Below are 26609 nucleotides of genomic sequence, written 5' to 3' on the forward strand. Positions count from 1 at the left end.
AATCCCCCTCCCCCAGATATCTGACGCTGCACGGTGCCCTTTCACTCCTTGTCCTTTTTCGACCCTCTGAAGGGCTGATGCATTTAAAAAAGGCTGGTGTGACTTCCAAAAGCAATGGGAACAGAGAAAATGAAAATAAACTTTTTCTCTGTCTTTCCAAAGACTCTCGGTGCAGGTTTCTGCAGCAACAGGCAGCTTCTAAGGCGCATGCAGTGCCAAAAACACATTTTAAAAAGCCTACTTTTTTATAGTCCCTGTTACTCTCCTCTTCTGCTCTGCTGCTGAGGGCGGCTAACCGGTTCTCCCTCCGGGTGTAGGCACTGGAGCGGCTGGAGGCACGATCGCTGTAGGAGGAGTCACTGGTGGTAGGGTTCGTAGCTGCTTCCAACCTAAAACGCGATGAAGATCGAGCACCGTGGAGCCGCTGATGCTTTGGGACAGCCAGTACGAGCCTGACCAGCTGGGACTCGAGGCCGAGTCCTCACTGGGCAGCTGAGACCACCCTCCACCCCGCAGCAGGGCACCGCTGCTGAAGGCAGGCAGCCACTGTTTTAAAAACTGGAACAAATCCAGTGGGTATCAGCCCAAACCCCAAATGGGCACTAATTTCCCATGGACCTCTCGTCTTCATGGTGGGAATGGGCTCCATTTCTAAGAGGGCACAGAGGGTTTTTTTCTCTGCAGAGTAGCTGTTAAATAATTTGGGGAGCAAAGGATGAAAGCAAACTGGCCCCCCAGTTGAGCTAAGGTAAGAACCAAATGGCCAGTACCAGCCTCAGCTTATGCTGTTGGTTTGAAGCACAGGGAATCCCCAAAGCCATACAAAAATACGCTGTCAATAAATATTAAATAGAAAAACCTCCAAAAAATAAAATTCTTACCTGGAAAGTCTTTCATGCTGAAGGAAAAAAAAAAGAAAGAAAAAGGGAATTAATAATGAGGAGAATTAAAGGTTCAATTCAAGAACTGCAGAGCTACCATGCAGCAGCAATTTCCGACCTCTGATACCAGCACCCAGCTCACAACAAGCTAAACAGCGTTATTTCCCACACTCAAACTGGGAATCACCTATCCCTGCCTGAATCCTTTCAACTGCTTCAGCTCCTCTGAAGCATTTCAGATTTCATTTCTTTTGCTAACCTAAAAACTACTGAACCTTGTTCTTCAAATCCTAGTTTCCAGAATTGAAATCCATTCCTTTGAACCAAAACTAATCTATTGTTTCCCTTTTAAAATCAAATTATTCCTCCTGACTTTGATCACTGTCCTATGCATGATGTGGGTGAGAGGGATTAACGGACCATGATATGCAGAGCTCGCTGCGTGTTTGTGTTGAGCTGCAGGAAATCACGAACGGTAATTTTTCTCCATGGGCAAGTACCTCCCCCGTGAAGAAAAGCTTCACTGTGGCAAGATGATACACAGCAGAAACTGCACGGGGAAGGGAAAGGAGCCTCACACCAGCCCAAAGGGTGGACATGCGGGTTGAAGCGTGTGCTAGGTTCTTCTTTCCCCATCACCATCCAAATCACCCCTGTGCCGCCCCCAACGCTGCCTTTGCTGCAGCCCACAATTGCAGAAAACAAATGGTAACGGCAGAGGTGTCCTGCAGGATAAACTGCACTGAACTGCCACCTCCTCCTCCACAAGCTTTCTCTTTGTCCGGCAGACGTTTACTCAAATTCAAGGTGCAGTCGAACTCTTTTTCAGTCCCTTGAACTGGAAATTGAGCACGATATTCCCCTGCCAGCTTTATTAGCAGGGTCATTTCTCTGAGTGAGCACAAACCACCTGCAGGCACCACCGGTTATTTCCCTAGATCCTTTTTAAGAAGTGCAAGAGTCAACACACGAAGGACATGACAGAGAAGACGAGGGGTCAGGCTTCTAGTGCCCAGACACGCTTGTGCTGGCGATCGTGCTGCCTAGACGCACCGCTAACCCTTGTGCTGGGTGGCAGATCTGCTGCCTGCCTGGCACACCAGTGTTTGAAGGCTTCAGACCTCCTGCTCCCGCCTGGCACCCAGATGACGCCTCTGATTACTGGGCAGGTGCCTGGGAGCACGCACCACGGGCAGCTGAATTAAGTCACCCCATTGCATGGAGAAGGAGGGTAGAGAAGCGACCCTGCAACGCCAGAGGACCACAGGGGCAGAGCCGCACGGACTGCGCCCAGCCTGCCTGCAGTGCTGCCCTCCGCTCGCCAGGACGCAGGGACCCGGCTACGTATTACATATACCTAGTTATTAAGTTTTTAATTTAGCCTGCCCTAACGTAACCCTCATCTTGAATCCTGATTCAAGACAGGAGCCTCCCCAAGGAACCTGCAACGCAGCCCTCTGACGTGAGATGCAGTGATTTGACCAGTAAACAAGAAACAAACTGAAGAACCCTGGCATATTTGAAGCCTTGCGGATGGACAACACATTCAGCCAAAGCTGCTAAATGCAAAGCTCAAAAGGACAAGCAAGCTCTGCTATTAATTAGCCCGTTCTCCCTCGAGCTGCACCCGCGGGGCCACCCTCAGCCGGGCTCCCGGGGCAGGTCTGGGTGCCAGCCCCATGCCGTAGAGACGGTCACCAAAGCTCCAGGAGCCCGTCCTGGTGCTGGCATGGGTCCTGCGCCATGGCAGCGGGTCCAGCCCCGTATTATTTTATTTGCTCTAACCCTTTCTCCACGCACCAAAAGCTTTCTTTGCGTCATACAGGTGAGAACCCACCCAAGGGAGACAGCAGATGGCTTTCCACCAGAGCTAAGCCCCGCTGCACTTCCACAAGCGATGCTGGATGCTGTCTGGGGAGCTTCTCATGGGGCCAAACGCCTGGCAGCTGCCTGCCTTGTCACGGGGACATCTGCCTGCTTGTCCAAACAGCCGCGGCTGCTTCCCGTAGGAAGCTCAAAGCCAGTAAGTTGGGAAACAGTTTCTGTAGGGCTGGCCTCCGGCACGGGGCTATCATTAGAAAGATTTCCCGTTTTCAGCCGCAAACACGCTGGCTGATGTCTCAACGGTCTTTTGTTAGCCGAGCTTCCGACATTTGCTTCTTAAAACCCTCAGCTGCCTGACAGCTCCCTTTTAATTTTGGCCCAATGACCCAACCTCCCCTATTAAGTGAGAGAGAGGAATTAGGAAGTGATTAACAAGCCTCTTGGTGAAAGTTATTTGTGCACTTTATGCTAATCCCCTTCAGTGACGACTTTTCTTACGATGACAAATGGCTAGGCAAGTAATCCACTTAATATCAAACTTGCATTTATTTCAACAAACGCACCTGCTAATGTATTTGAACAGCGCTGAGAAAGTCCACACGCAGCTGGGCAAGGCAATGTGGAAACCAAGCAATAAAACCTGAGCAGGTCCCCAAGCCAGCCCGTGCGCTTGCAGCAGGAGGGAAAAATCATTTTTGTCTTTTTTTTCCTCCAAAGAAACTAATAATTTCCATAGGCAGAGAGAGCAGGGGCGTGCTTCTGCAAAGGAAGGGTGGGATAAGAAAGGAATCACTTTAAACATAGCTGCTGGGAATGGCAAAGGGAAAAAAAAAACCAGGTTTATTGTATTTAAAATGTAATGGATACTGAGATGAATTGTTTCAGTCTGCAATTGTCTCTGTGTCTCTAAAGAGGAAGAGAGATACTTGATGAGACGGGAGGACCTGCGAGCATCATTCCTGCCGCTGCTGCCGGCACTAGAGCAGAGCAATCCTGCAGCGACCTGCTGCCACCCCAGCACGCCGCGGCCCCAGGGCTTCTCCAGCCAAAGTCTGGATATTCCTTAGTGCTCAGTGGTTTCTCCTCCTGCAACTTTGTCTGCCTTTGGGCTCATTTAAAGCACATCTCTGCGCCATAAAACGACTCCAGTGTCTTGCAGAAACAGCACGGAGCTACAGGAAATCTCTGTGTTCGCAGCTGCTGGGAAAGCCGGTGTCTTTCCCCCACCCTTCAATTTTCGGGTGCCTCTCTCCATGTTGTTTCAATTAAAAGTGGCATTTTTGAGACCAAGATGATTAAGTTGGAGAGGAACTGGATAAAGGCTGAGGTCTGGAAAGCAGAGCCTGAAGGAGATGTTACAGCAGCCGTTGGAAGTGTCCCTGCCAGAATGAAAGTTGCAGAACAGCTTTCATCAGCCTTCTACTTGCTGCTACCTTCAGAGAGGGCGGGAAGATTTATTTATTTTGTTTTAAATCAATTTCTGGCTCAATATTTTCTTGGGTTTTGCACAAAGGCCAGTGTTTGTGCTGATATTTCAAGGAGCAGCTTATTCAGGTGTTTTGTTTGTTTGTTTGTTTGTTTTTAAATAATGATGGAGGAGGGAAAAAAATCCTGGGGGGAAAAAAAAGTTCCATTTTGCACTTTCAAAGAAAGGCTCCAACTAAAGGAGGCGACATGGAAGGCAGCAGTTCTTAGCACAAAGAGAGGCTCTCCTGCCCGAGGAAGTGAGTTAAACAAAACGACGACTAAAATCTCCTACTCCCGGGAGGCGGCGGTGCCGTGCAGGAGGTATCTGAGCCCTACAGGCAAACGTTGGACTAGGCGCTTAACTGAGACACCCCTGCTCTTCGCTCCAAGACAAACAAACATTTTCACTGGGACATCACATTGGAGACATATTTTCAGTAGAAAACAGCATCTTTCCGGCTCAGTTCTGCCCTGCTTTTGGCCATAGCGCCCTTGGAAACCTTTGCCACGTGCTTCCAGCTGCACCTGCGCTGTCAGCTCAGCAACCGCCTCTCCTCCACTCCCTGCCCCTTCTTTTAAAACAACCACAGAATATTCATTTAAACTTCGGCGGCATTAGCTGGCTCATTGCACTGTGTATGTAAGTAGTGAGGAAGGTTGTATCTGCTCGGAGGTGCCGTCCCAGAGCTGGAAACTCCGAGGTCAGAGTCAGAAGGTGAAGGACAAAACTCTCCCTCCTTCATTTCTGGAAAGAGAAGTTGTGGGTAAACAGAGGGAAACAAGAGCCGAGACACCAAACGTGCACTTATTGACTAAGCTGGTGCAAGAAAGGGCTTTCCATTCCTCATTTTTTCTTGAATGAATACTGTGCAATCTGTTAAGGTTAAAAAGGGGATGCTGAGAAACCGCTGTATCAACTGTACGTATGCATTGGGGTTTTTTTTTCTTCCCCTGGCAAATTTGGAACAGCACTGTCAGTTTTGCCCAGAGTCCTTCATTTCCCTTGGGATCAAAAGTTTGACTAGAAACATTTAACAGCCAGGGAGGCATCGGGTTGTGAAATTATCCTTCCTGCAATCTAAACAGGGTCATATCGCTGCAGGGTGTGGGGCGGGAGGAGGAGGACCCCAGGGAAAAGCGAGGCACTGGAGGCGGCTGTCCTGATTCAGAAACCAGCACGGCAGCCAGCGCTGAGCCGAGACCCCGGCACTCCTGCTAAAGAGCACCGAGACACCCAAGGGATGACTTCTAAAGGAAAACTTCAAAGCACAGAGCGCTTGCAAGTTTCTGGTAATCCTCAGCTCTTAGACCTCTCACCTGGGAGATCAGATCACCTTTCCTCCTGTCCATCTCGTGATGGGCAGCACATTCAGTAGCGCTGGGGGTGGCGGAGGACAGCAAAGGGGTTCAGAGTTTTGCCAGCTCTCCTGGACAGGGTCAATTCAACCCAGGTGGGCTGGCGAAACACAGGACATGGGAGATGGGACCTGACAAAAAGCGCAAAGAACGTCATACCGGACCGATCGTCCCTGCGCAAGCCGCTTTCTTCTGAGCCCCCCCAGTTCTCGCTGTGCTGCTGCTGGTCAATCCCAAGGAAAAGGCATAGCTAGGCACTGGCCGTGGCTCTACTCGCCCGGACCGCCGGGACGCTGCACAGCGCCAGGAATGCCGTACGGCTTTGATTTTAAAAATGTGCTCGGACTGTGGAGGGCCGGAGCCTTCCCTGAAAAACTCGAAACTTTTACAGCTGTTAGGAGTTCAGTAAAGTATAATTAAAACCAAATTCCTCGTGGAAGGTTTAGATAAAATGCAGCCCTGAAATGCAGTGCCAAAAGGGGGATCGGCCACTGCTCTTGCCAAGTCAGAAATTGGCCTAATTGCTTCCAATTGTGTTCTTCTGCGGCTGGGATCTGACCCAGCAAAGGCAGAAAAAGTCTACTATTTACATTGTTTCAAAAAAAAAAAAAAAAAGGAAAAAAACCAGATGCTTTGGGAACATTTAAACTTCTTTATCTCCAACCGGCCAACCTCAGGAAAATGTGCACTATTTTAAGATAGTTCTCAAGGAATTTATTTTGGTGTGTTTTGTCTCAGAGATCCTGATCAACGCTTATGATTAAATAACCACCATTTAACAAGATCCTGGAGCACAGCTCCAGCCCTGCTGTCCTCCCTTTTCTTAATCAAGAGGGGAAGTTTTAGAAACCTCTCGAATTTTATTCTTGTGTTGGCAAATATCCTCCTGGTGAGTCCTGTTTGTTTTAGAAATTAAACATAAAATAAAGCCAGCTGCTTCTGGGGCCAGTTCTTTCCCTCTTATATGCAAAAGCCACCACGTTCCTGCAGTTAGGAAGCTCTGCTGCTCCTACACCTCCATGGGTTTACGTGCTTGGCTGTGCTGATGCAGGGCAGCTGTGAAAAGGACAACCTCTCCGGTGCGTCGTGTTGCCGCAGGCAGAGTCTTCCCAGAGCTGGCACGGTAAGAGCGGAGCTGGAAGGAGGAAGAGCAATGAGGAAGGCTGCCCGGTACACCTCAGACCCATCCCCATCGGGTACAACTCAGATCGGCGTTCCCCTCAAGCCACGTTTGTCTTTCAAGTCAGGTACGGTTGGGGTCAAGTTTGGTTTTCCAGTGGGTGCAGAATAAGTAGAAGGTCTGGTTGAACTCTGCTTTTGATACAGTTTTTCGAGGTCATCGCCTCCCTCGGAAAGCTGCTCTGCTGACCTGAGGGCTGTGGTTTGCTACAGCGTCCTGTTAGCTACAGCTGACGTGATGAATAGCACCGCCTTCCAACGCAAGTTTGCATTTGTGCAAACGCAAGGCTTACAAAATCCCACTGATATGATTAATAATCCAGTGTAGCCAAACCACCTCCATATAACCTCCAACTCCCAAAAGCCTGATGCAAAATATGTTTTCACAAACTATAAATCAATAAACTTTGCTTAATAAAAACTGCTGTTACTGAAGCATAATATTAAAAGGTTCTCCAAGATGGAATAGTGGCTTTGGCAGCTGGCTGCAACAGATCACATCATTTTCAGTACGGCTAGCACGTATTTCATCAGAAACAAATACATATGGCTGCAACGGACTGACGACCGCATCTCCTGCCATCCCAAACAGATCTAAACGTTCTGCAGTTGTACGCTGGTTTGTGTGACTGCCAGCCCGTGCCTCAGTTCCCCGCGCCTCTCACGTGGCCCGTTGGCTTTGCAGCAGCTGCAGTTTATTACTGCTGTCCCTTGGGGATAAAACTCGCCATGTAAAACGTCAAGCTGGATTGTATTTTAATTTAGTAAAGCCCACAATTCAGAAACCCGGGTTTGTTGCTCTTCTTTTTTTCCTTCTTTTCTAAGGGATCAAATTTTATTGGTGAAAAATTTAATTTTGCAAAGTGACGTGATCTTAGACAAAACTCTCCAGACATGAGGAAATAAAAGCCGAATGGTGAAGTGACACAAGACGAGAAGATATCTGCTCCCAAGTTTCTTCAATACGAGAATGCCACAGGTCTGCAGGCAACGATGTCTTCCTTGCCCCTGCAAATGCTCTACCGGGACATTTCCAGGTGTTATCATCGGGTATTTAAATACCTATTTGGCCACTAGCCAGCATTCAAGCTGCCTAAAGCCAACCTGCTAACTTTTCGGCGTGAAGCATGCTCCAAAATCTGGTGAACGCCTCCTCCAGCCTGCAGCCACACGGCATCGCCGTGACAGCCGCGACGGCCACAGGCAGCGCTTGCGTGGAAAAGCGATGAGGGCTGGTTTAGGTACGCTGACCCGTCTGTATCACGCGAAGCATCTTGTGCTGTTAGAACTAAGACAGTTTATACTGTTTCTCTCCCCTCATTTGTTTCAGTCTAAAATAGCTCCAGACCAGCTGCCGGTCAGTGATCTGAACCTGGACCTCTGCTCCAAAGACCTTACTTCTACTGAACTGCAATAGTAACCTCAGCAATTTGAGGTCACTGAAAAGAATTTACAATTCATTGGAGAAAACGAAACAAAACAAAACAATAAACAACCCACCAACAAAAAACCCCAAACCAACAACAACCTAACAATTCCCCAAAGTCCGTATGTTTTTCTTTGACCACCAGTTGCAGCTCCAGTGCAGGAGGCACCATCTCCACTGGTGGAAGGCTGCAAGCACAAGACACATCTGTCAGGAACGGCTGCTGGTGCCCTGGGGAAATGGATGGACCGAGCTCTCTCTCTCTTACTGCCCTGTTTTCTATGGGTTTGTATTCGTTTTATGAAAAACAAAACTATAACGGGCTCCTGCAAGAGAAGTAAACATTGGTTTCCAGTTCAGCAGTTTGAAGTGGTTTGCTGCCTACAGAGTTTCCACCCGCTCTCCCCATCGCTTCCCGTGGCCGCTCGTTCCCATCCCACAGCACCTCCCCGTCTCAGCTGTGCCAATGTGCTTGGTTTTGTGGCTGTACCATGAGCCGACCCAAATTAAAGATATCCTCTTTCTCCTTCTCCCTTCATCCCTTTTATAGTCCAGACTGATTCCCTGGTCTGGTGCAACCCCAAGTTGTCCTCTGACCTTCTGGCCTCCTTGCCCTGTGACAGGCAATGGTTTCAAAAGCTGAGCCATCACAAGTGATTGCTCTCTGGCTGCTTAACCGGCTTCTTCAAAGGCACCCACCACCGACCAGGCGGTAGAGGGTCAAAACGGGAGTTTTAAATGAGGTTGTAGTGTTACATTGTGTGCTGCTTTCTGAATCGTCCATGGCCACTCAGATCCTTTAATAGTTAACAGACTCCCTGCTATGGCTTTGGCTTGGATCAACCCGCTCTGTTCCTCAGAAGGGAGGAGAGCTGAAGAAGAAAGTTTAGCCGCAGGGACACAAGCCACTTACCCCACGGGTCACAGCACGTGCCCTGACCCATTTTATTTCTACATCCAGACGCAGCCAGAGACAGGAGCATCGTCTGGCTACGGAGTCGCAGCAGGGAACATCTAACAGGTAGTGTCCTAAGAACGACTAGAAGTTCCCGATACGCTTCCAGATATGGACATTTACAGAGGAAAACTCAAAAAACACCAGAGAACAAACAGAACCCAGAAGGATTTCCTACTGATACCCATCTAAAGAACGTGATGCTTGAGAGATAACCAGTGATAAACAAATCAGGGTGCTGAAGAACACAGGCTAAGGTTAATTGCCTTAAAGTTCAAGTTTCAGTATCCCACATTTTTTGTTGGCCAATGGGAGAGGAGGTAATAATTTCCACAAATACTGCGTAACTAGTCAGCAATCCAGAAATTAGATAGGAAATGTCATGAGACAACTTATTTGACCCCATTTCAATTTATGCAGCATCATTTTTATCACAACTAGAACGAGTCCAAGCCACTAAATAGAAACCCAGGAAGATAAAGTTTCCTGGATAAAGTTTTCATAACGCTCTTTATTCTCTAACGCGTTTCCAGCGGCAGCACAGCAAGTCAAATGATTCATACAGGTCTACCTAATGTGAGAATAAACCTGTTACCATGAACATCTGAAACAGGATTAAACCTGTTGCAAAAACACTCATGGAGTGAAAACTGACTGTCAGACACATTTATATCCAAAACTCTACGAAGGCTGTAATCTGATCAGGCATTTCTACCAACCTCTCAGACTCCTGGGCATCTCTCACTGATTAAAAGAAGTCTGGTTTGGTCGCATTACCAGACCTCTAAGATTTTATACCATTATTTATGTATTAATATCCAAACCATGCTGGTTTTATTTGCATGCCAAGCACCTGCAGCTCAGAGGGCTAACGTTTCTGTGCATTAGCTTTTTCTTCTTTAAGATTTGCTTTGGATTCTAGATGATGTGTCCACATCAAAAATCGCACCCAGATTAGATGCATTTGCTGCCATGGTAAACACTGCTTAGAGCAACCGCAGGCTTGATGCGGAGGCTTGCTAACAGAAACAGCAATTTGGAAACTGTTGCTTTTTACGCTCAAGTATTACTATCAAGTGACTCGGTGAAAACATATGGCCCATAAAAGGTGATGCTCCTGCATCCCATATTCCACTTAGTGCGGCTCCTTCAGACACTCCAATGAAAGGCATAATAAAATCCATCAGTACAGACCACTGAGTATACTTAAAACGTTACTGCTGAGCCCTTACTGACAAAAATGCAGGTGGAAAGCTCAAGTAACAAGCACTGAAGGTGGCTTAATGAGGGAGCGATCTAACACCAGAGGGAAAAAGCCTTGTAGTGAAACCGTGAATATGGCCAGAACAACAAGAATTATGTAGCGTCTCTTGAGGAGCGAGTAACGACCATCAAGTGGTGGGAGCCAGAGGGATGCAGCCACTATTGAACGAACATGCACGCTGCACACAGGCACGCTGACGAGGGTTTTAAGTTTTGATGGTCTTTTTTACAGCAAAAAATACTGGATGACAAGACAAGAAGGAGCAGCCTGTAGAAGAAAGGAAGGTTGGCTGACAAAGAGGTGGGAAACAACTGAAAAGCTGCAATTACAACCTGCGCAGTAAGTTGGGATTCTGCATTCTCCTTAGCTTTCATCTTCCTCCTAACCAATATGCCACGGAGAAACGCCAGGGTTATGAAGTACCACAATGAACAGATGGATGAGTCTAAACACAAACTACAGGGTATTTCCTATGAAAAAACAACTGGCCCAGTGTAAATAGGATTTAAAAAAAAAAAAAAAAGAGAAAATTCAGTCCTTGCTTTCACCCTCATCCTTCGAGCCCTGCCATTCATTTCCTGACTTATTCACAAGAGGTTTCATACCATGGGTTGCCTATTGCCCCCTTGGAACTGACTGTGTGAATAATATTTTTTTGAGGAAGAGAAACCTTGAGCTAAAACAGTGTGGTGCAAAACTTGAGATGAAAAGGTACCCACTGCCACAAAAACGGAAGCTTTTGCCAAATAACGGGACAATCTGAATTGATTTCAAAGAGAATTTAAGTTTCCACTTTCTTCCAACATCCTCATTAAAGCAACTGAAAAGGTGGAGCTAGCAACGTTTGCCCTGGGTGATTTAGCAGAATTTACTTGGCTATTTCCATATCAGTGACTATAATTCTGGGCTGTTCTGTTGTGACACAAGAAATGAAGTATCTTAGTTTGCGGAGGTTCAGGGGCAATAGGACAGTGCTGACCTTGCACACGGAGGTGTTCACACACCAATACCCTGCTCTCACCACAACCTCCTCTGCCTGCCTTTTGCTCCCACGCCCTATTCAAGGATATTGCCTTTCGTATGAGTTCACTGCAAAGTGCTCATCCTCCTCAGCTGATGGGGAGACCCCATCAATTAAAGGTGGAAAAAACCACATGCAATATTATCGTAACACCTAAGGAGGAATGTTACAAGCAGCAGGGCAAGTGCAGCAGGGAATGCCATTGGAAACTGCTTTGCAAACGACATCTGAACGCAGCTGTTTGGCATTGATACCTTAGTAAGTAAAACCTTCTTTGCTTTGTCTGGTCCTCAAAGAGGTTTTTTCCACGTCTGTACCATGCATGAGGCTCCCTGCCTGCTCGTGTGTTTTCACACTCCTGCTCAGCTGGGAACGTTTAGAGCCCACAGGTCTGCTGGTATCAATCTTGACTGGATGGAAAGATAAAAGACTCCAAGATATCACATTCCTACCTGTTTTATTAAGGGTAGTGGCACCTTGCAGCAAGGGCTGCTGTTACTGTGGGCATGGGGGAGTGGGGCAGGGGGAATGCACACGTGGGACAAATCCATAGAAAACTGCACTCCATTATTTCTCTTGCTCATGGCAGAATCACTTTGTCTTGGAGAAAGGGTTAACTCATATACTTCATTTTAGCCTGAAGTGAATCCTTCCCTAATTAGCCTTTTAAGGCATGGGCTATTTCCATAGCCCGGACAGCACCAGGACTCCTTCCTATACTGACTCGTGAGTCGATGCTGCTGCACTCCCGCTCTGGCGTCTCCCACATCGATGCTCCGGAGCCACAGCTGGCATTACCATTACTACTGCAAGAACCACCAAGATTTCTGTGCTCATGTGTTTGCTTTCACCAAAAACCCACTGCCACGACAAGCTGAGAGAAGCTCTTCTCCAGGCCCTCCCATTCCCACCCGGCACCGTTCTGTACCCACCTGCTGGCCCACCCGAGAGCTCCCACCACCTCCTCCAACATCCACGGTCCCCCCCAGGAGCCTGCAATCCCATCGTGGCTATCGACAGAGAAAACCAGCACCTCCTGCTAGTTTGCATCAAAGCAGACAGGCATGCACCGTGAATACAGCAGTCACGGCTCTTGCGAGATGTTTGTCACTTGTTTATATGCCTGGATGCATAAGGGGGGGCAAATGAGTCAGTCTGTGTACGCCGAACATGCCTGATCTTAAAAAACTTGGGTTTTGAAAGAAATAAAAACATTTTCAGCTTTACTCTCTGGGTAAGAGCACATTTGAGAGGTTCCCCACCTGCTATTAAGCTGGTTATCAATACTGTGGCAATTTACTGAGGAATGGTAAGCACAGCTGTAAAAACTGATGAAGAAAGTCCATCTAAGCACACAGGGGATAGTTTTAGATTATCTAAAGGCTCCCCAGAGACACTCCGATTGCAGACAGAAAGAAAGCACAGACTCGGGCTCCTTGGTTAAACAGTTAACAGCCCGGGGGCAACCAGCAGCCATGAAAGCCGTTGAGGCTGAAGTTGCAGGGGTCAGGGACTGCTTCCATTAATACCATGGCAGCGGGTTAAAACCCTTTTTACATATTTCAGGCAATGTTTTTTCCAGACCAAGATCTGCCACTTCAAAAGGAGCAGACAATACATATCTGATTTGAGCAAACACCAGTGCTCAGATTAATTTAATGCTTACATCTAAAATTAGCCTGCCTTTTAAAAGCTAATTCCTCCAGGCTTTGACTCTGGCATGATAAAATTTCTTGATAGTGAAGAGACTGCCCGTATAACGATAGAGACCCGGAGAATTTCGTGATAGCCTTTCACATGACTCCGGAGCTACTACCAATACCGTTACGAAATGTTCCCAACTTTCAAACACCTCGGTAGATGGGGAGGGCTGGTTAAGTACCTCGACTTGCCTCCTGCTACAGGTGGTTTTCTTTTTCTTGTTGTTGTTGTTGTTGAAATTATTAAACTATACCACAGGTCAGCACAGCCCCAAGGGTGAACGCTGGATAGCAAACCTCATTTCACCAGCAATATCAAAGCGCTTATGGGAAGAGCGCAGTTTAACAAGCCGATCAGGTTTTGCCTCATTTTCATCAGTGAGGTTTTCTTCCAGCCATAGCCTACCAGGAGAGCAATGTTTCTGTGAAAAGCAGGGTAAGGGAGAAACTACCATCACAGCAACTCCCTACAGCCATTAATGCAAAGAACCCCAGCGCAAGGACTCATGCAGCTTGCTTAAAACCTGTTGCTGCAGAGGCACCTTCCCAACTTCCATTTAAACCATCCTCTTTGCAAAGCAAACCACAGACACAGGTCTCCAAGGGTAAGACAAGAAGCCACCACCACCGGTCTCTGCTCAGAGCACGTGCTGAGCAGGTCTCCGAGTAATACAGAAAGGAAAAGGCTGCTTACTCTGAGTGTCTTTGCGATCGGGGAAGGAGAGGACGGGGGAGAATCTGACTGAGCCTTCCTGCTGCGAGTATATTCTTTACTCCTGGTGTACAAGGACGACATGGCCTCTCGGGCTGGGTCTCTTTGAGAAGCAATGCAAGTCTTGCTGTCCTGTCGCTCTACGGCGCTGGGCAGGTCCTTCTTCCAAGGTCAGAACAAACTAATTAAACTATTCACAGCTCTGGTAATTAAACCCTGCTGTTTAGGGTGTATAATTTTAGGCATTAATCTGCTGCAGGGAGAGCTGAGGCTCCACAATGCTTCTTGTCCGAGAAGAAGAAGAGAAAGTGTCAAGGACTCGCTGTGCTCCAGCGCCGGGCGTTGCTCCGTGCCAGCCTCACGGGCCGGGCCCCGTCCCGACTTCTCCACAAAAGGACATTTCCCCTCGTCCGGAGCGTGTTCCGCAGGACCAGAGCGATCTCCCCCCAAATCTGCAGGAGGCAAAAACTCCCGGCTCAAGAGAGAGAGCGCTGGAAAACCGGCTGGGTTTTTTTTTTCTTCTAGACACGAAGCTTTTGCCAAAAAGAAAAAAAGACAAAAAAAAAAGAAAGGAAAACCAAAACCTGTTTTACTCCGGAGTGCTGCTGCGAGCTCTCTGCCGTCACTGTGCAGAGCTGCATGCTTTAAGTGAAACACGAAAGCATAAATCAGGAACAAACGCTGCTTTGGAAAGGGGCAGTCCAGATGAAGTTGTGTTTTGTTCCGTCCTCCTCCTCCTCCCGGGCGCCGTTACCCACGCGCAGGCTTCTCCCGGCCCTCCCCGCCGCTGCCTTCTGACATTCCAGATCCTGACTCGCTCCGTGAGGAATGCTGGAGGGCGGCCAGCAGCAGCGATTCACTTTCAGCTTGGGATTTGGGCTGCTACTTGTAGGGAAAAAAGGGGGAAAAAAAAAAAAACAGGGAAAAAAAAAAAAAGGAGGGGGGGAAGAAAAGAAAATAACTTACAAGCTCCCAAGGCCTGTCGGGCTGTCGGGCGGGAGGTCGGAGGCAAATCGATGGCACTTTGCAAAGCTTAAATTCCAGCACGCATTTTGCGGCTGTGACAAAGGGAGATATTTTAAAGGACACGGAGCAGTTCATACCATTAAAGGGAGGACACACTCATGCAGCACAACAGGATTTTTGTTGTTTGCTCATAAGCCTGTTTGGAGCTGCGAGAAGGCGACGCAGAGCTTGTGTAACGTACGCTCGTTCAAACGAGCGTTTGGGATTGAGGAGGAGGGGAGAGGAGCTTGGAGGAGAGGAAGAAGGGTGAGGAGACCATGTACCTCTCTCAACAAACTTCCAGCTAGCTCTTTGCCGAGCTGTGCTGCCGCTGCACAAGCTGGCTCACTGGAAAGCCGCTCTCTGCAGTGTCTCAGAGACGGCAAGGTTGTTCACTGCAAAGGCAAGGGGATGTCCCTCATGCACACGGGATGTTCATTGGAAAAATACCCTCAAACGCACGGTGGGTGCACTGATTTAATAGCTCTCCTACGCTAAATACAGTCTTGCAGCCATAAGGTTGCAAATCTACGTTTTTCTTTGCTGGAAAGGCATCAGCCCAGGTATCTGCACTGGGCCAGTTCCAGTAAGGCGGCATTAACAGACCAGTACCACCCCGAAGGATGTGTCCTCATCCAGACTCATTCACACCCACCCGAACCAGCTACCGACCAAGTCTGCTGCGCACGTTCTGCTCCAGCTCCATAAGCTGCTTTATCACGAAACGTTTCCTCGCAAGTGCAAAAGAATATCTATATAAAAATATTTTAAGAGTATTACTACACTTGGAGATCTCTCTGTTGATCTGAAATATTGACCCTTTTGGCACACTGCTTGGCAACTGTAATTTTACTGACATACATACTTGGGGAAGGGTGCTTGGAATAGCGGCTGCATTATTTTCTCCTGCCATCCAGCATCTTCACTATCCAGGGGCGATGCGGCATCGCTGTGTGACCACGGAGCGAGAGAAACGGGGCTGCCGGATTGTCCTTCTCTAGGAAAGTCACTTTGAGATCAGGTTTCTGCTTGATGCCTCATGATGAGGAAGGAGGAGATTCATTATTCACTGACTGCAGGAGATGGGTGGGGGGGAAAAGTTTGGAGAGGTCTACTTCTGCCTGGCAATATTTCTGCATTCCCTTTTAAAGGTATGGAAATTAAGTCCAGACACACAAGAAGGTAGTGACAGGCACCCCGCTGCTCCAGGAGACTGTGGCAGGACCTTGATCTTTCCAGCTTCCATCTGTTGCACTCATCACCCCCACCCTCCTCTCCCAGCAGTCTGGAGCCGAACTGCCGTGCAGCGACAAGAAGGCAATTCAGACATTTTAAATGCATATTTATAGAACTTGCACACGTGGGTGATCCTTTCGCACTAGTCTCAGTTTCTGGGGTTTCAAAACAGTACGAGTAATTGAAACTGGGCTAACCCGTGTGGCCACCAGCAGACCGGAGTGTCTCAATCACAATCACAAGGCTGACAAAGCCCAGCTTAGTCACCAAGGTGGAGTGAACAGCTCTAAATTGCAGGGTTTTGCTTCCCCTCCCATCCAGTCCTAAATGAACCGTTGCCGCATCCCTCCATGGTCACGTTTCTGCTGAGGAGGGGCGGGAAAGCTCCCAAATCAACATTTCAGCAGAGAACTCACAGCCCGAGCCTCAAACCAAAACAAAACCTGAGCTTTCTATTCCCTACTAATTAAAAGTTAATTAGTCATCCAGTGCAGATGCCTCACAGATTGACAAAATGCATCTTGGTGGACAGTAACTCATTTTAAAGAGAAGGCGTGGCATGAGAATTAGTATCCTTATTAGCCAGGAGAAAGACAGCAGACTGAGATGCAATATGGCAAAACACGCCGGGTTTCATCATTATTTCAACAAAGGTGCCTAATTTATGGGTTTCTTCCTGCCGTTTTGTACAGTTTACTCTCAAGTTTTCCCCTATGTAAGTACGAGACCTGACTCTTCCTTTGCAGCGCTGTTGTCCTGATGTTTGCAATATTCAGGGTCACGGTTCAGATCTGACTGTTTCTGTCTGTTAAGGGTATTCCTCAGTCAGAAACAGCAGCCTGGCCTGTGCTATAGCTGTGGTGCTGCTTACTTTGCTAAGGAATATTAATACAGCTACCAGAAAGACTTGCAAAAAAACCAAACCAAACCAAAAACATCTCCCACGAGCACTTCCACAACCACTGGACACAAACTCCTGAGACCGCCCAGGCTGTAACTTCATGCTGCAGCATATTTCTGGGCAACATCACCTTAAAGTTTCTTCCCATCTTTAAGTACAGCAGCATAACTGTACTGTGTGGTATATTTCCTATACTTAGAGACTACGATCACTCTTTTCAGACATCTTTCCTTTTCCTTTGAGATGGTTGTCCTCTCCTTTCCTTTGGTAATGACATCTGTGCGTACCCAATTTTTAAAATTAGTTAGAGAGGAGGACCCACATCCAAGAAAATGACATACCAGAAAAAGGATGAAGCCCTGAGCTAAATATTTCAGGGGAAAAAACACAAACACCCCTTTTATCTGTGTTGAAAATCTTCACCTACAGAATGTGACACTGATAAAATAAATATAAGTAGCACTGTAACTTTCCAACCTGCAGTAGATAAAAATGGGAAATAAAGCTAGGAGTTAAAGCCAGAGCTGCAGAGTGATGCTCACAGGTGATGTGAGCCCATGGCATGTTCTCTGGGAGTGCAGAGGAGAAGGAAAGGAGAAGCCCTCCAATGAAACTTGAAGGATGAGGGAGAGTAGTTGGTATTTTTGGAACAAATTATCCCCAAACTATCTTCTCAAAGTCCTAGCTGTCATTTTCCACATCAGCCGACTTCTTTCATTCATAGGCAAACCTCCCTGTCTCCCCGGCGCAGGCACGTATTGACGAGCACGTTGGCGTCTCCAGCTACACAAGGCTCAGCTGATGGAGGGGCTGAGCTGAAGACACGAACTGGGGCTACACAGCACCAGGATGCTCCCCACACCATGTACTTCCCACAGGGCCTCCTTGGCTACATTTGTGAAAGTAAACCCAGCCAGGGACCATCCCTGCCCACCAGCACCACTGAGCTTTTGGAAGATCTCTGGCACCGTCTTGTCCTTGGCCAACCAACACTCTTCCACATACAACCTGGGCGCTCGCAGGGGCCATTCCCAACAGGCGCCCTGGACACAGCCACACCAATCTGGAGGGTAAGAGGGTTCGGTAACACGGATGAGCCTTCCTTGCCAGCTGGCCTCCGTGCTAGAGGACAGTTTAAGCTAGGTACGCTGGGACCAACACACTCAGCTGTTGAGGATGGGGTCTCACCGGGGGCATAGCCCTTTCTGTGACCCTCTCCTACACTGGGCCAAGCAATGCACGAACAACGGGGCTGGACTGGAGGGACACAAAATGCGAATTATAACCCAACTGGACGAGCAGCAAGAGGGAGAGGCAGGCAACACGCTTCATGTTTTCCTTTTGAACCTATTGCTGAGACCATTTTGCTCACTTTTCTTCGAGAAGCAAAGAACTCCCCCTAATTGCTTAATGCAATCCCAGACACCGCTGGTACCCCCTCCCACAGAGTTTACTTCTTTGCTGTTCAGTTAAAAAAAATCTTCACAACCCTCACTTCTGGATTTCCCACCTGCAGGAGGAGAGCGTGCTGTTTGTGTGTTGAGTCACGTTCCAGTCCAGGAAAACACTGAAATATGTCATTCATATTTTATGCAATACTTAAATCAATTCTAAAGCTACATTTATTCGCATGACACTTCTCTGGAGAAACAGAGCAAAACAAACTATCCTGGCAGTTGTTTCCAAGAGCCAGGCTACAAAGCCACTATATGCCCATAAAATAATTGTTCTGGGTCTAAAGTAGTTCTGTAAAAAATCCAGAGAAACTTAGTTTAAACATAAAAACCCCACTAACTATTGAACTATTGACACAGGCTATAAAGAACAGATTCAAGATTAGATTTCCTATTGCTTTTATGTTACTGGATTGGCATACAAAACCGAAATCCATAGTGTAAGAGTATTGTACCTCCCTTTTGTAGTAACATTTATTCTGGGGGCAAAGTTTAATAAATCCTGTGATGCCCTTTACCTCAGAATGTCCTGTATTTGTGATTATGCAAGCCCTAAATAATGCGCAGTCTTTGCACACACTAACCAGTACCACCGCTTTGTCCCTAGAAGAGTTTCTTACTTGCCTTGCACTTGTCTTCCGATACGTCCAAATCAGACATGAGCATTGTTATTTGCAAAGGAAAAGCCCATGATCAATCTGAGATTGGGTCTGGCAAGCCAGGAATACCGATTTGTTTTAACATGCAGGGCTCCACAGTCAGATGAAAGGTTACGGTACCGGTGATTACTGCACCTCGGGTACGTGCACACCAGTTGTTTCTTCCTCTATGTGTGCGACCTTGCAGTAAAAAGTCTCTAGAGTATTACCAAAACATTTGGAAAGGAATTCACCTGCAAAGAAAAGGCTGAGTCTTGCTAACCCTCCTGCTCTCACATCTTTATTCACTGTACCCATCGCTTTTTGTGCAAAGAAATTCTGCTGGTTCTGTAGAGAAACTGTTCATTTCAGTGCATAACGAGCTGATTTGGAATTACCAGCACTGTTACTTAACCCAGGAGATGTGACCAAAAGCCAGTCTTTAAAAGTTGTAATAATAAACCTTTTTTGTACAGCTAACTCTCTATTATCTATGATCTGTAATCCAGTTTGCAGATACTCTGTGAGAATCCAGAGGGCTGAAGAGAGGCTGCCGTTATGTGGGACAATTCAGGGTCAAAGCTGTAGCAGCTGTATTCACCGTAATACCCAACCCACTATTATTTTGGATAATGAAAAGTTGATTGAAAATACATGCTATAAAACACTGTAAATAAATCACTTTAAAATTATACGCAAGCTTTAACAGGTTCAATTATAGCTTCGCAGGGTTTCTTTAGAACCGAAAAAGGCAGTAACGGTTATGTTCGGCAACAGAAGGCTGTAGCAAAGAAATTATTGGTCAGGCAATAAGCTGTGTTGTAAACGTGATGTGAAGGCACTGCAGCAGTTTGCCATAAATGGAATACAAACCGTAGAAGTGAACGGGCTTTCATCTGCAGTGCACTGACTAGGATTCCCATGAGCAGATCTGGCGTTATGTCTCACAGATAGGAAGCAGAAGGAAAGGATCTTCCTCTCCTCCTGAACGCACACACAGCAGCTGACAGTCTATAATTGCACATATAGCATCATACTTCCCCCTCTTTTTATTCCCATCACTAAATTTATCATAAAAAGGCTGGAAGCTATACCCATTAGGGATACCTGGATTAGCATTAAGCAGTAGAAGCAGATAATTTTAGTGTGGGCTGAGAATAGCACATTTTAAATATAAAACTTCAGAATTCTTTTCTTTTTGCTTTCTTACAAATACAGAAAATAAAAAGCAGTAGTGAAGAGAGTTAAAAAAGCACCATTCTGAGCACAGGAACATCATTTTAGCACCTGTAAGTGTCAAACTATGCATGCAGGGGAAAAGTCTTCCAGCAGTTCTCTGGAGCAGAACTGATTTTTTGGAAGAATGGACAGGTGCCTTGAACACTCAAATCCAGCGTTTATAACAGGATGAGAAGCAGGTGTTGTTCACCAACACCTCGGGGGACCTCCCTAACTTCAGAAGTTGAGAATTGAATTTAAAGAGAAGATTGCAGAAGAGGGAGAAGGATTTTGTTATCTTAAGTTCTTCATCTCCAGAAGGGCTGTTGGCGAGAGGTTACAGAAACGGATGGCAATGGTAGCAATAATCAGCAACAATAAAAACACTGCAGCAACAGAGTCCCATTAGAGGGAGACAGATGTGGCAGTCACTACTTTGCCAAAAATAAATGTCCCCGAGACCACAGATTTGATTCCATTCAAGGCTGAAAACGCAACCACGGTTACAAATCCAGAGGCCTGGGGTGACCCCAGCGCTGCGTATTTTCATGCCATGATCCTCACGATGCCCACACACCCGTGGGAAGACCGAGGTCTACAGATAATTTGCTTCATGTCTACCCAAAGCCTGGCTCTGCCTTTTCACAGTCAGGCTTCTTTCCCAAACTCAATACCATGTTTTGTTGAAAAAACGCAGCGTGATAAAAACTGGAGAGATGCTTTCCACTGTCCAGTTTAGAGCACTGCTCACGCCAAAAATGAAGTGATTTCATCCAGTTGCTACCATTAAGGGTAAAGCAGTGTTAGAACGTAGTATTTTCCAGTCGAAGTCGTCCAGCAGTTGCACTCTGCAAGTGTTTACTGACAGGTTCCCTCTTCCCCCATCCAGCTTCCTTGCACAGGATGAAGAAGCACAAACATGCTGAGTTACAAAGGAGGAATGCAGCAGAAATTTGCAGAGATATTAACAGGCCATGTCAGGGAAACTGAGAAAACAAACACTAATATAAGAACCAGATGTAAACAAAGCTATTTCAAGTTAAGGGACTTTCCAAATTATGACATAGAGAAATAGAAATCTCAGGGCACTCGCAAGAGTCATGATCCATTTTGCTCTTTATCTAAATTCATCAGATTTGCATAACTCCCACCCGCCCCAGCCACTCCACGGCTATAAAATCTTTCTGTTAGCTTGTCTGTGGAAGCAACCGGCTGACATAAACCAATATTCTAGTGCCACTGGCCAAATGGATGTATAACTTCAACACATTGCTATCTAACTATGCTTCAAGCCTATTTCTGGCCTTCCTTCAACAGCAGCAGATTGTGGTGCAGAAGGTTATGTTCACTCCCAAAGATGAAATCTAGGAGCAATGAAAAAAAGCCTATATATAAATATATATGTAAAAAACCAGCCCAGAACAGTGCCCAGCATTAGCTACATGCTAGGTACCTACTATAATGAGTAACAAAAACGTGCCAAGGTGTGAATTAAACCAAAGCTGGTGGGAAATTCCTGCCAGGAAGGAGTTTTGCAGCTTAAGGATTCTCCATCTTGACATAGCAAATAATGAAGTAGCTTTCTGCCAAACAATGTTACTTCTAGCAGGGAAACTCCATGTCCAAAAGCAAAAAACTAACAATGACTTTCCAAATATGAGGCTTTTTCTGAAGAGAAGCATGTGGGAGGATATAAACTCCGAACAAAAAGTGACCTTTTAAAGACAAGGGGGACAAACAGCATCACCACACTTGCATCACTGGAACACACAATTTTTCCTACAGCGGTAGTTTCCAAAGGATATTTTATTGCCAGGGAATTTGACTTCAGTTTTCCAAACAAATTTAGATTACTCTTCAATTCCTTGTTAGCCATCTGGCAATACAGCTTCTGCTTTTCGCTCCTTCTGGACGTACTGGGAGATAAATCATTTACTACCTAAACACGAGACCGCCCCATTCCGCACGGTATGTCCAGGCAACACGGACTATCGGCTTCACAGGGGCTTTGCCACGGAGCCACAAAAAGCATTCACCAGCAAACTGGTGAGGTGGTCTTTAGAAAGGAAGCTCTGAGTATGGCAGATACCAGCTGCATCCGCTGAAGCCATCTCCTGTTGCCCACGCACAACTCACCTGTTCTCTCAGGCAGGCAGCCCCTAAGGGGCCACCCAGACACCTACTGCTGGATGCAGGAATTTTAATCCAGCAGATCAGATTTTTTGGAGGATGTCTTCAACCACATCAGGAGAGACATCCTCCCTGCAGCCTGCTGGCTGACTGACAGCGAAGCACAATCATCAGCTCCCAGAGGGGCAGAGAACCTGCTGCAAGTAGTTAAGCAGTTAGAGACATCTTCCCTTTCCACAATTTTGAGCATGTCGTGATGAGATAGAGCTTGACGATTTCAAACAAAAATTAACCTGATGCTCCATTACATGTATAAGCACAAACATACGCTGTTAACCTTTAAAAAGTCCAATATTATAAACACAATCAGACATGAAACAATATTAGGTTTATTCTGTCTTTGGGATATGGTCCAGGGAGCAGTGCTGTTCCTCAGGCCAACGGCTCTAGGCTAACAGCCGCACTGAACGTGACTGGTCCTGTCCACACTGCACTGGAGGCGGAGGGATGCATACACATGGCGCTGATCCTGCTGCCACCCTGTCCATCACACTGTCCCGGTTCCTTCTGGGAAGAAAGCAAAAGGATCCCGGGACACCTGTGAGATAGCTGCCATGCAGGCAAAGGGACAGGACCCTGGGGTGAAATGAGATAATTTGAACTGACTGCAAGGCCTCCCAGCAATGCCAGCAAAAGCCAAGGTATCTGGTGGGTATCCCATGCATGGCTAACCTCAGCTCCATCGCTTCAGGAGAAATTACTTGCTGACAACTGAGAAAGATTAGTCACCTCAGACTACATTGAAATTGCGAGAGTAATTTACTAAATAAGAAGTTAAAGCATAAAGTTACCTTAAATAATTATGAGTCCATGACCTTGTAAATCATTCCTGGAGGACTCACTATTTTGCTTCACCTTCCTGGGACTCGCAGATCGGATTTTAGCTGGTTTTGTGTTACTCATCTGCACCTCCATCATGGAGACTGCTTCACATTACACCTTCCTAATTCAGCAACTCGGTGAATTAGAGGAATTACCCTGAACGCATTTAGCTGTAACCCTGTAGTCTACATAGCAGGCTTGGATTGCTTGGCTTTAAGTACAAACAATATGTTTTCCCAGAGCCGTAAATAGGAACTGGGCAGCCACGCTGATGATTTAAATGCTGTATCAACAGGGATAGTAGACAGCAAGTCTGATGCCCTTCTCAAAACATTAAGGTTAAAAAAAAACAACACAAGCATATTAGGCTGGAGAACTCATGAGGCAAATCATCTGTGCAGATGTGAAATTTTTTTGTAGAAATATTTGCAGAATGAATTTACATTTCTATAGTGTCTTTCCCCTCCACCTCCCAAAGAACCCAGGGCACTCCGAACACAATAAAACTGTTCTTCACCATATTTAAAGCCCTATGACGAAAGACTAGCTCATGCTCTTGCAGCAATTTTCTGCTATTTTAGACTCAACTTTATATTGCTAGTTATACACATATTAAAGATCTCCTTTCCTTGCAGCATACACAACCCATTATAGCATTTTGTTTATAAACACGCCTAAACAGAGCCAATCTCTCACAGCCTTATGTTACACATAATTAAATGCTCTATAATTTAACTATAGTCACGCAAGTGACGCACAGTACCACCTACGTTTCCTTGGACATGGGCCAGATGGCTTCCCTCCCACGTCACACTGCATCTATGCTGGAAGTAAATATTCAAGGGTAAAACCAGGGAAAAATACTTGCATCCTTAATACCCAAAAGGGACCTGGGCTAGGAGCAATAAGGCATAGGATGAACAGTACCATATAGAGCTATTTAGATTAAAAGATTTTACTTTCTTATCAGCTAGCAAGAAGTTCACCTATTTTGTTCCCTTTTAGTAGTCAACTTTCCCTTGCATCTCAGCAAAACAGCACAGCCCGTGAAGACATACCTTACCATATTAGGCAATCTGAGTCCAGAAAGTGGAGGACTTGGAGCCTTCCTTAGCTTAAAAAGACAGTCCACAGGCATGTCTTCAGCCTGCACAGCACCACACTTCACTGTGCTGCATCGGGGAAAGGCGGCAATAAAACAGTGGGATCCGGGGTAGTTGCTAGGACTCCTAGGGCTCCCAGTACAAGCAGTCTGGCTACGACAGGCAAGTCACAAAACACTGGCTAAAGCTATTTCTCATCTTTTCCTTGTTTACGAAATCCATCTTTTAAAAAAAGGTAAACAGCAGGATTACAAAAGCTAAATTGGAAGTCTCTGTGGAAGATAAAATGCCACTAAAAGCAAAAATATAGGTGAGAAATAGAACATACCAAAATCAGGACTCCCAAGTCACAACTCTGAAACAGCTATAACATTAGGACATTTAGTTTGCAGAAGGAATTTTCCAGTTCACTGGTCTGCCCTTAGAATTCATGGAATCAAGCTTAGAAATTCAGTCCTTCTAAGACAGAGATTTAGTTTTTATTAGTATCCAGTTGCATCTGGTGATTTGATGTTCATAGTACAAGTAGGCAGAACACGTAATATTTACAAAACAGAGTGGGCTTGAATAGTGTTTTGCAGAATTTAAAATACTCGTGTTTTGTAAATCAAAGTACAGGGACAAGAATGGAGCCTATTTAATACTCTTACTGTGATCGTAATCCATAATTGTATGTTTCAGTGTTATTCCTGCATAAAAGTTAATTCTATTAATTTGTCTGGGTTTTATACTGTGCTATACAGGCTGACCTAGAAGAAGTTCATGAGAACAGATGTTTTCTATGACACTTTTACTACCCAGAAATTGTTACTTTACCAACGTGATGCTCAGTGCATTCCCTTGTATTTAAAGCTTTCCCTTGATGAACTATCCAACACATGGATGAGCACATTTGTAATACTACTAAAGAGAAAGGCAAGGAGATAAAATTCTTTAAATGATTACAAACATTCTTCTGTTTCTGTGTGCTATGTCATTTAAAACATGCTTTTCTTCCAAATTTGTTCCCAGTTTCTCCTGCTGTGTAATAGCGATGGCAGAAGTCAGGTGTAAGTCAAAGCCAGAAGAGCCAGGGATAAGGAAAACCCTCTCCAAAATGTAACATCGAACCATTCCCTTTAGTCTTCACCGTTATCCTTAAAATGCTGCATCCCAAACTAGAGCCACTGATTTATATCTGCACTGATTGTATTGTATTGGTACTCGCTGGCCCCACCACGAATGAATTCTCACTGATACTTCACAGTCACTGCCTTGCAGGGAGCAGGAAAGGTTTCCTAATGCCAGCCTACCCACATGGCTCAGACTGGCACTGCTAACGGGATCTTCCAGACTCCCACAATTTTTAATTTCTGAGAAACAGAGACTAGACTGTGGCCTAATTTTTTTCCCCCACCTCTGGTTTGAGCTCAGGTTTCCCCAGACCAAACAAAGGCTCTTTCCTCTACATATCCTTCCCAGTGGAACCACGCAAAAAACTCTCCTAAAGCTGCGTCCCCAGAGGCTCTTTCCAGCTGAAGTCCTTGTGCCCTTGAACATTTATTCCACAATAAAACTTTGTCTGCTCTTCCAACTTTCCACAATGCATCCAAGCAGTCTGCATCACAAGGAGAAAGGCGGGGTTGGTAGCAAAACATATGAAGGTTGCCTGACACATCCTATTACGAGACTGCTCGCAGTTGCCTAAAACTCAGCCAAAGCGTCTGGGCTGGTTTCCCACGCTGGTGCTCATAAGTTTCAGCCAAAATAATTCATCCACTTCTGAGAATTAGAACAACATGTATTTGCTCCTTTTTCAAAAATTGCATCTACCTTTCCTTTGCTAAACTCCAGCTCTGCATAGTTTGGAGGAGGAAATTCGCCTTTTTTGGCTCCTCCTAATATCAGCCAAGATATAAACACTGGAGGAAAAAAATAACTGCTCACCTAAAATCAGGAGTGTCTTTGGAGGTCTGCAACTAAAACGGGACACTTTAGTGTGTTCAAGTTCACAACTCTGATGGTGGCACCTGCCATTCTAGAATTATTATTATTATTATTGATGAATTAATGATTATTAGTTGTACTTCCTGCTTGATACTAGAACTGAAAGCAAGTAGCTGTTCCGTGGCTCTTGCCAAACTGATGGCCAGTTAAGAGGACAGAAATCTCTCTGATTTGGATGTAAAATAAACTGGGGAGGAGCAATCAAGTGACACGACGCAGGAGACAAGCAGTAAAGAAAATGAACTAGAAACTGGATAAAAACAAGAGGACT

The 26609-nt window shown here is 46.1% G+C and overlaps 1 protein-coding gene across 5 annotated transcripts in view; it reads right to left on the minus strand.

Annotated features, from left to right (window-relative positions):
• Positions 1 to 26609, minus strand: part of PPP1R12B (protein phosphatase 1 regulatory subunit 12B) — a 126675-nt gene that overhangs the window by 16660 nt on the left and 83406 nt on the right. For 4 of the 5 annotated variants that reach the window (XM_075174401.1, XM_075174400.1, XM_075174404.1 and 1 more), the window contains 2 exons: positions 882 to 898; positions 242 to 389 (listed from right to left, as the gene is read on the minus strand). In XM_075174401.1, the coding sequence (XP_075030502.1) occupies positions 242 to 389; positions 882 to 898 (165 nt within the window). Of the gene's footprint in view, positions 1 to 241; positions 390 to 881; positions 899 to 13767; positions 14926 to 26609 lie in introns of those variants that run through there. The other variant, XM_075174402.1, reaches the window with a different exon arrangement.

The sequence above is a fragment of the Calonectris borealis genome, chromosome 26, assembly GCF_964195595.1.
Source record: "Calonectris borealis chromosome 26, bCalBor7.hap1.2, whole genome shotgun sequence".
Taxonomy (NCBI): Eukaryota; Metazoa; Chordata; class Aves; order Procellariiformes; family Procellariidae; genus Calonectris; species Calonectris borealis.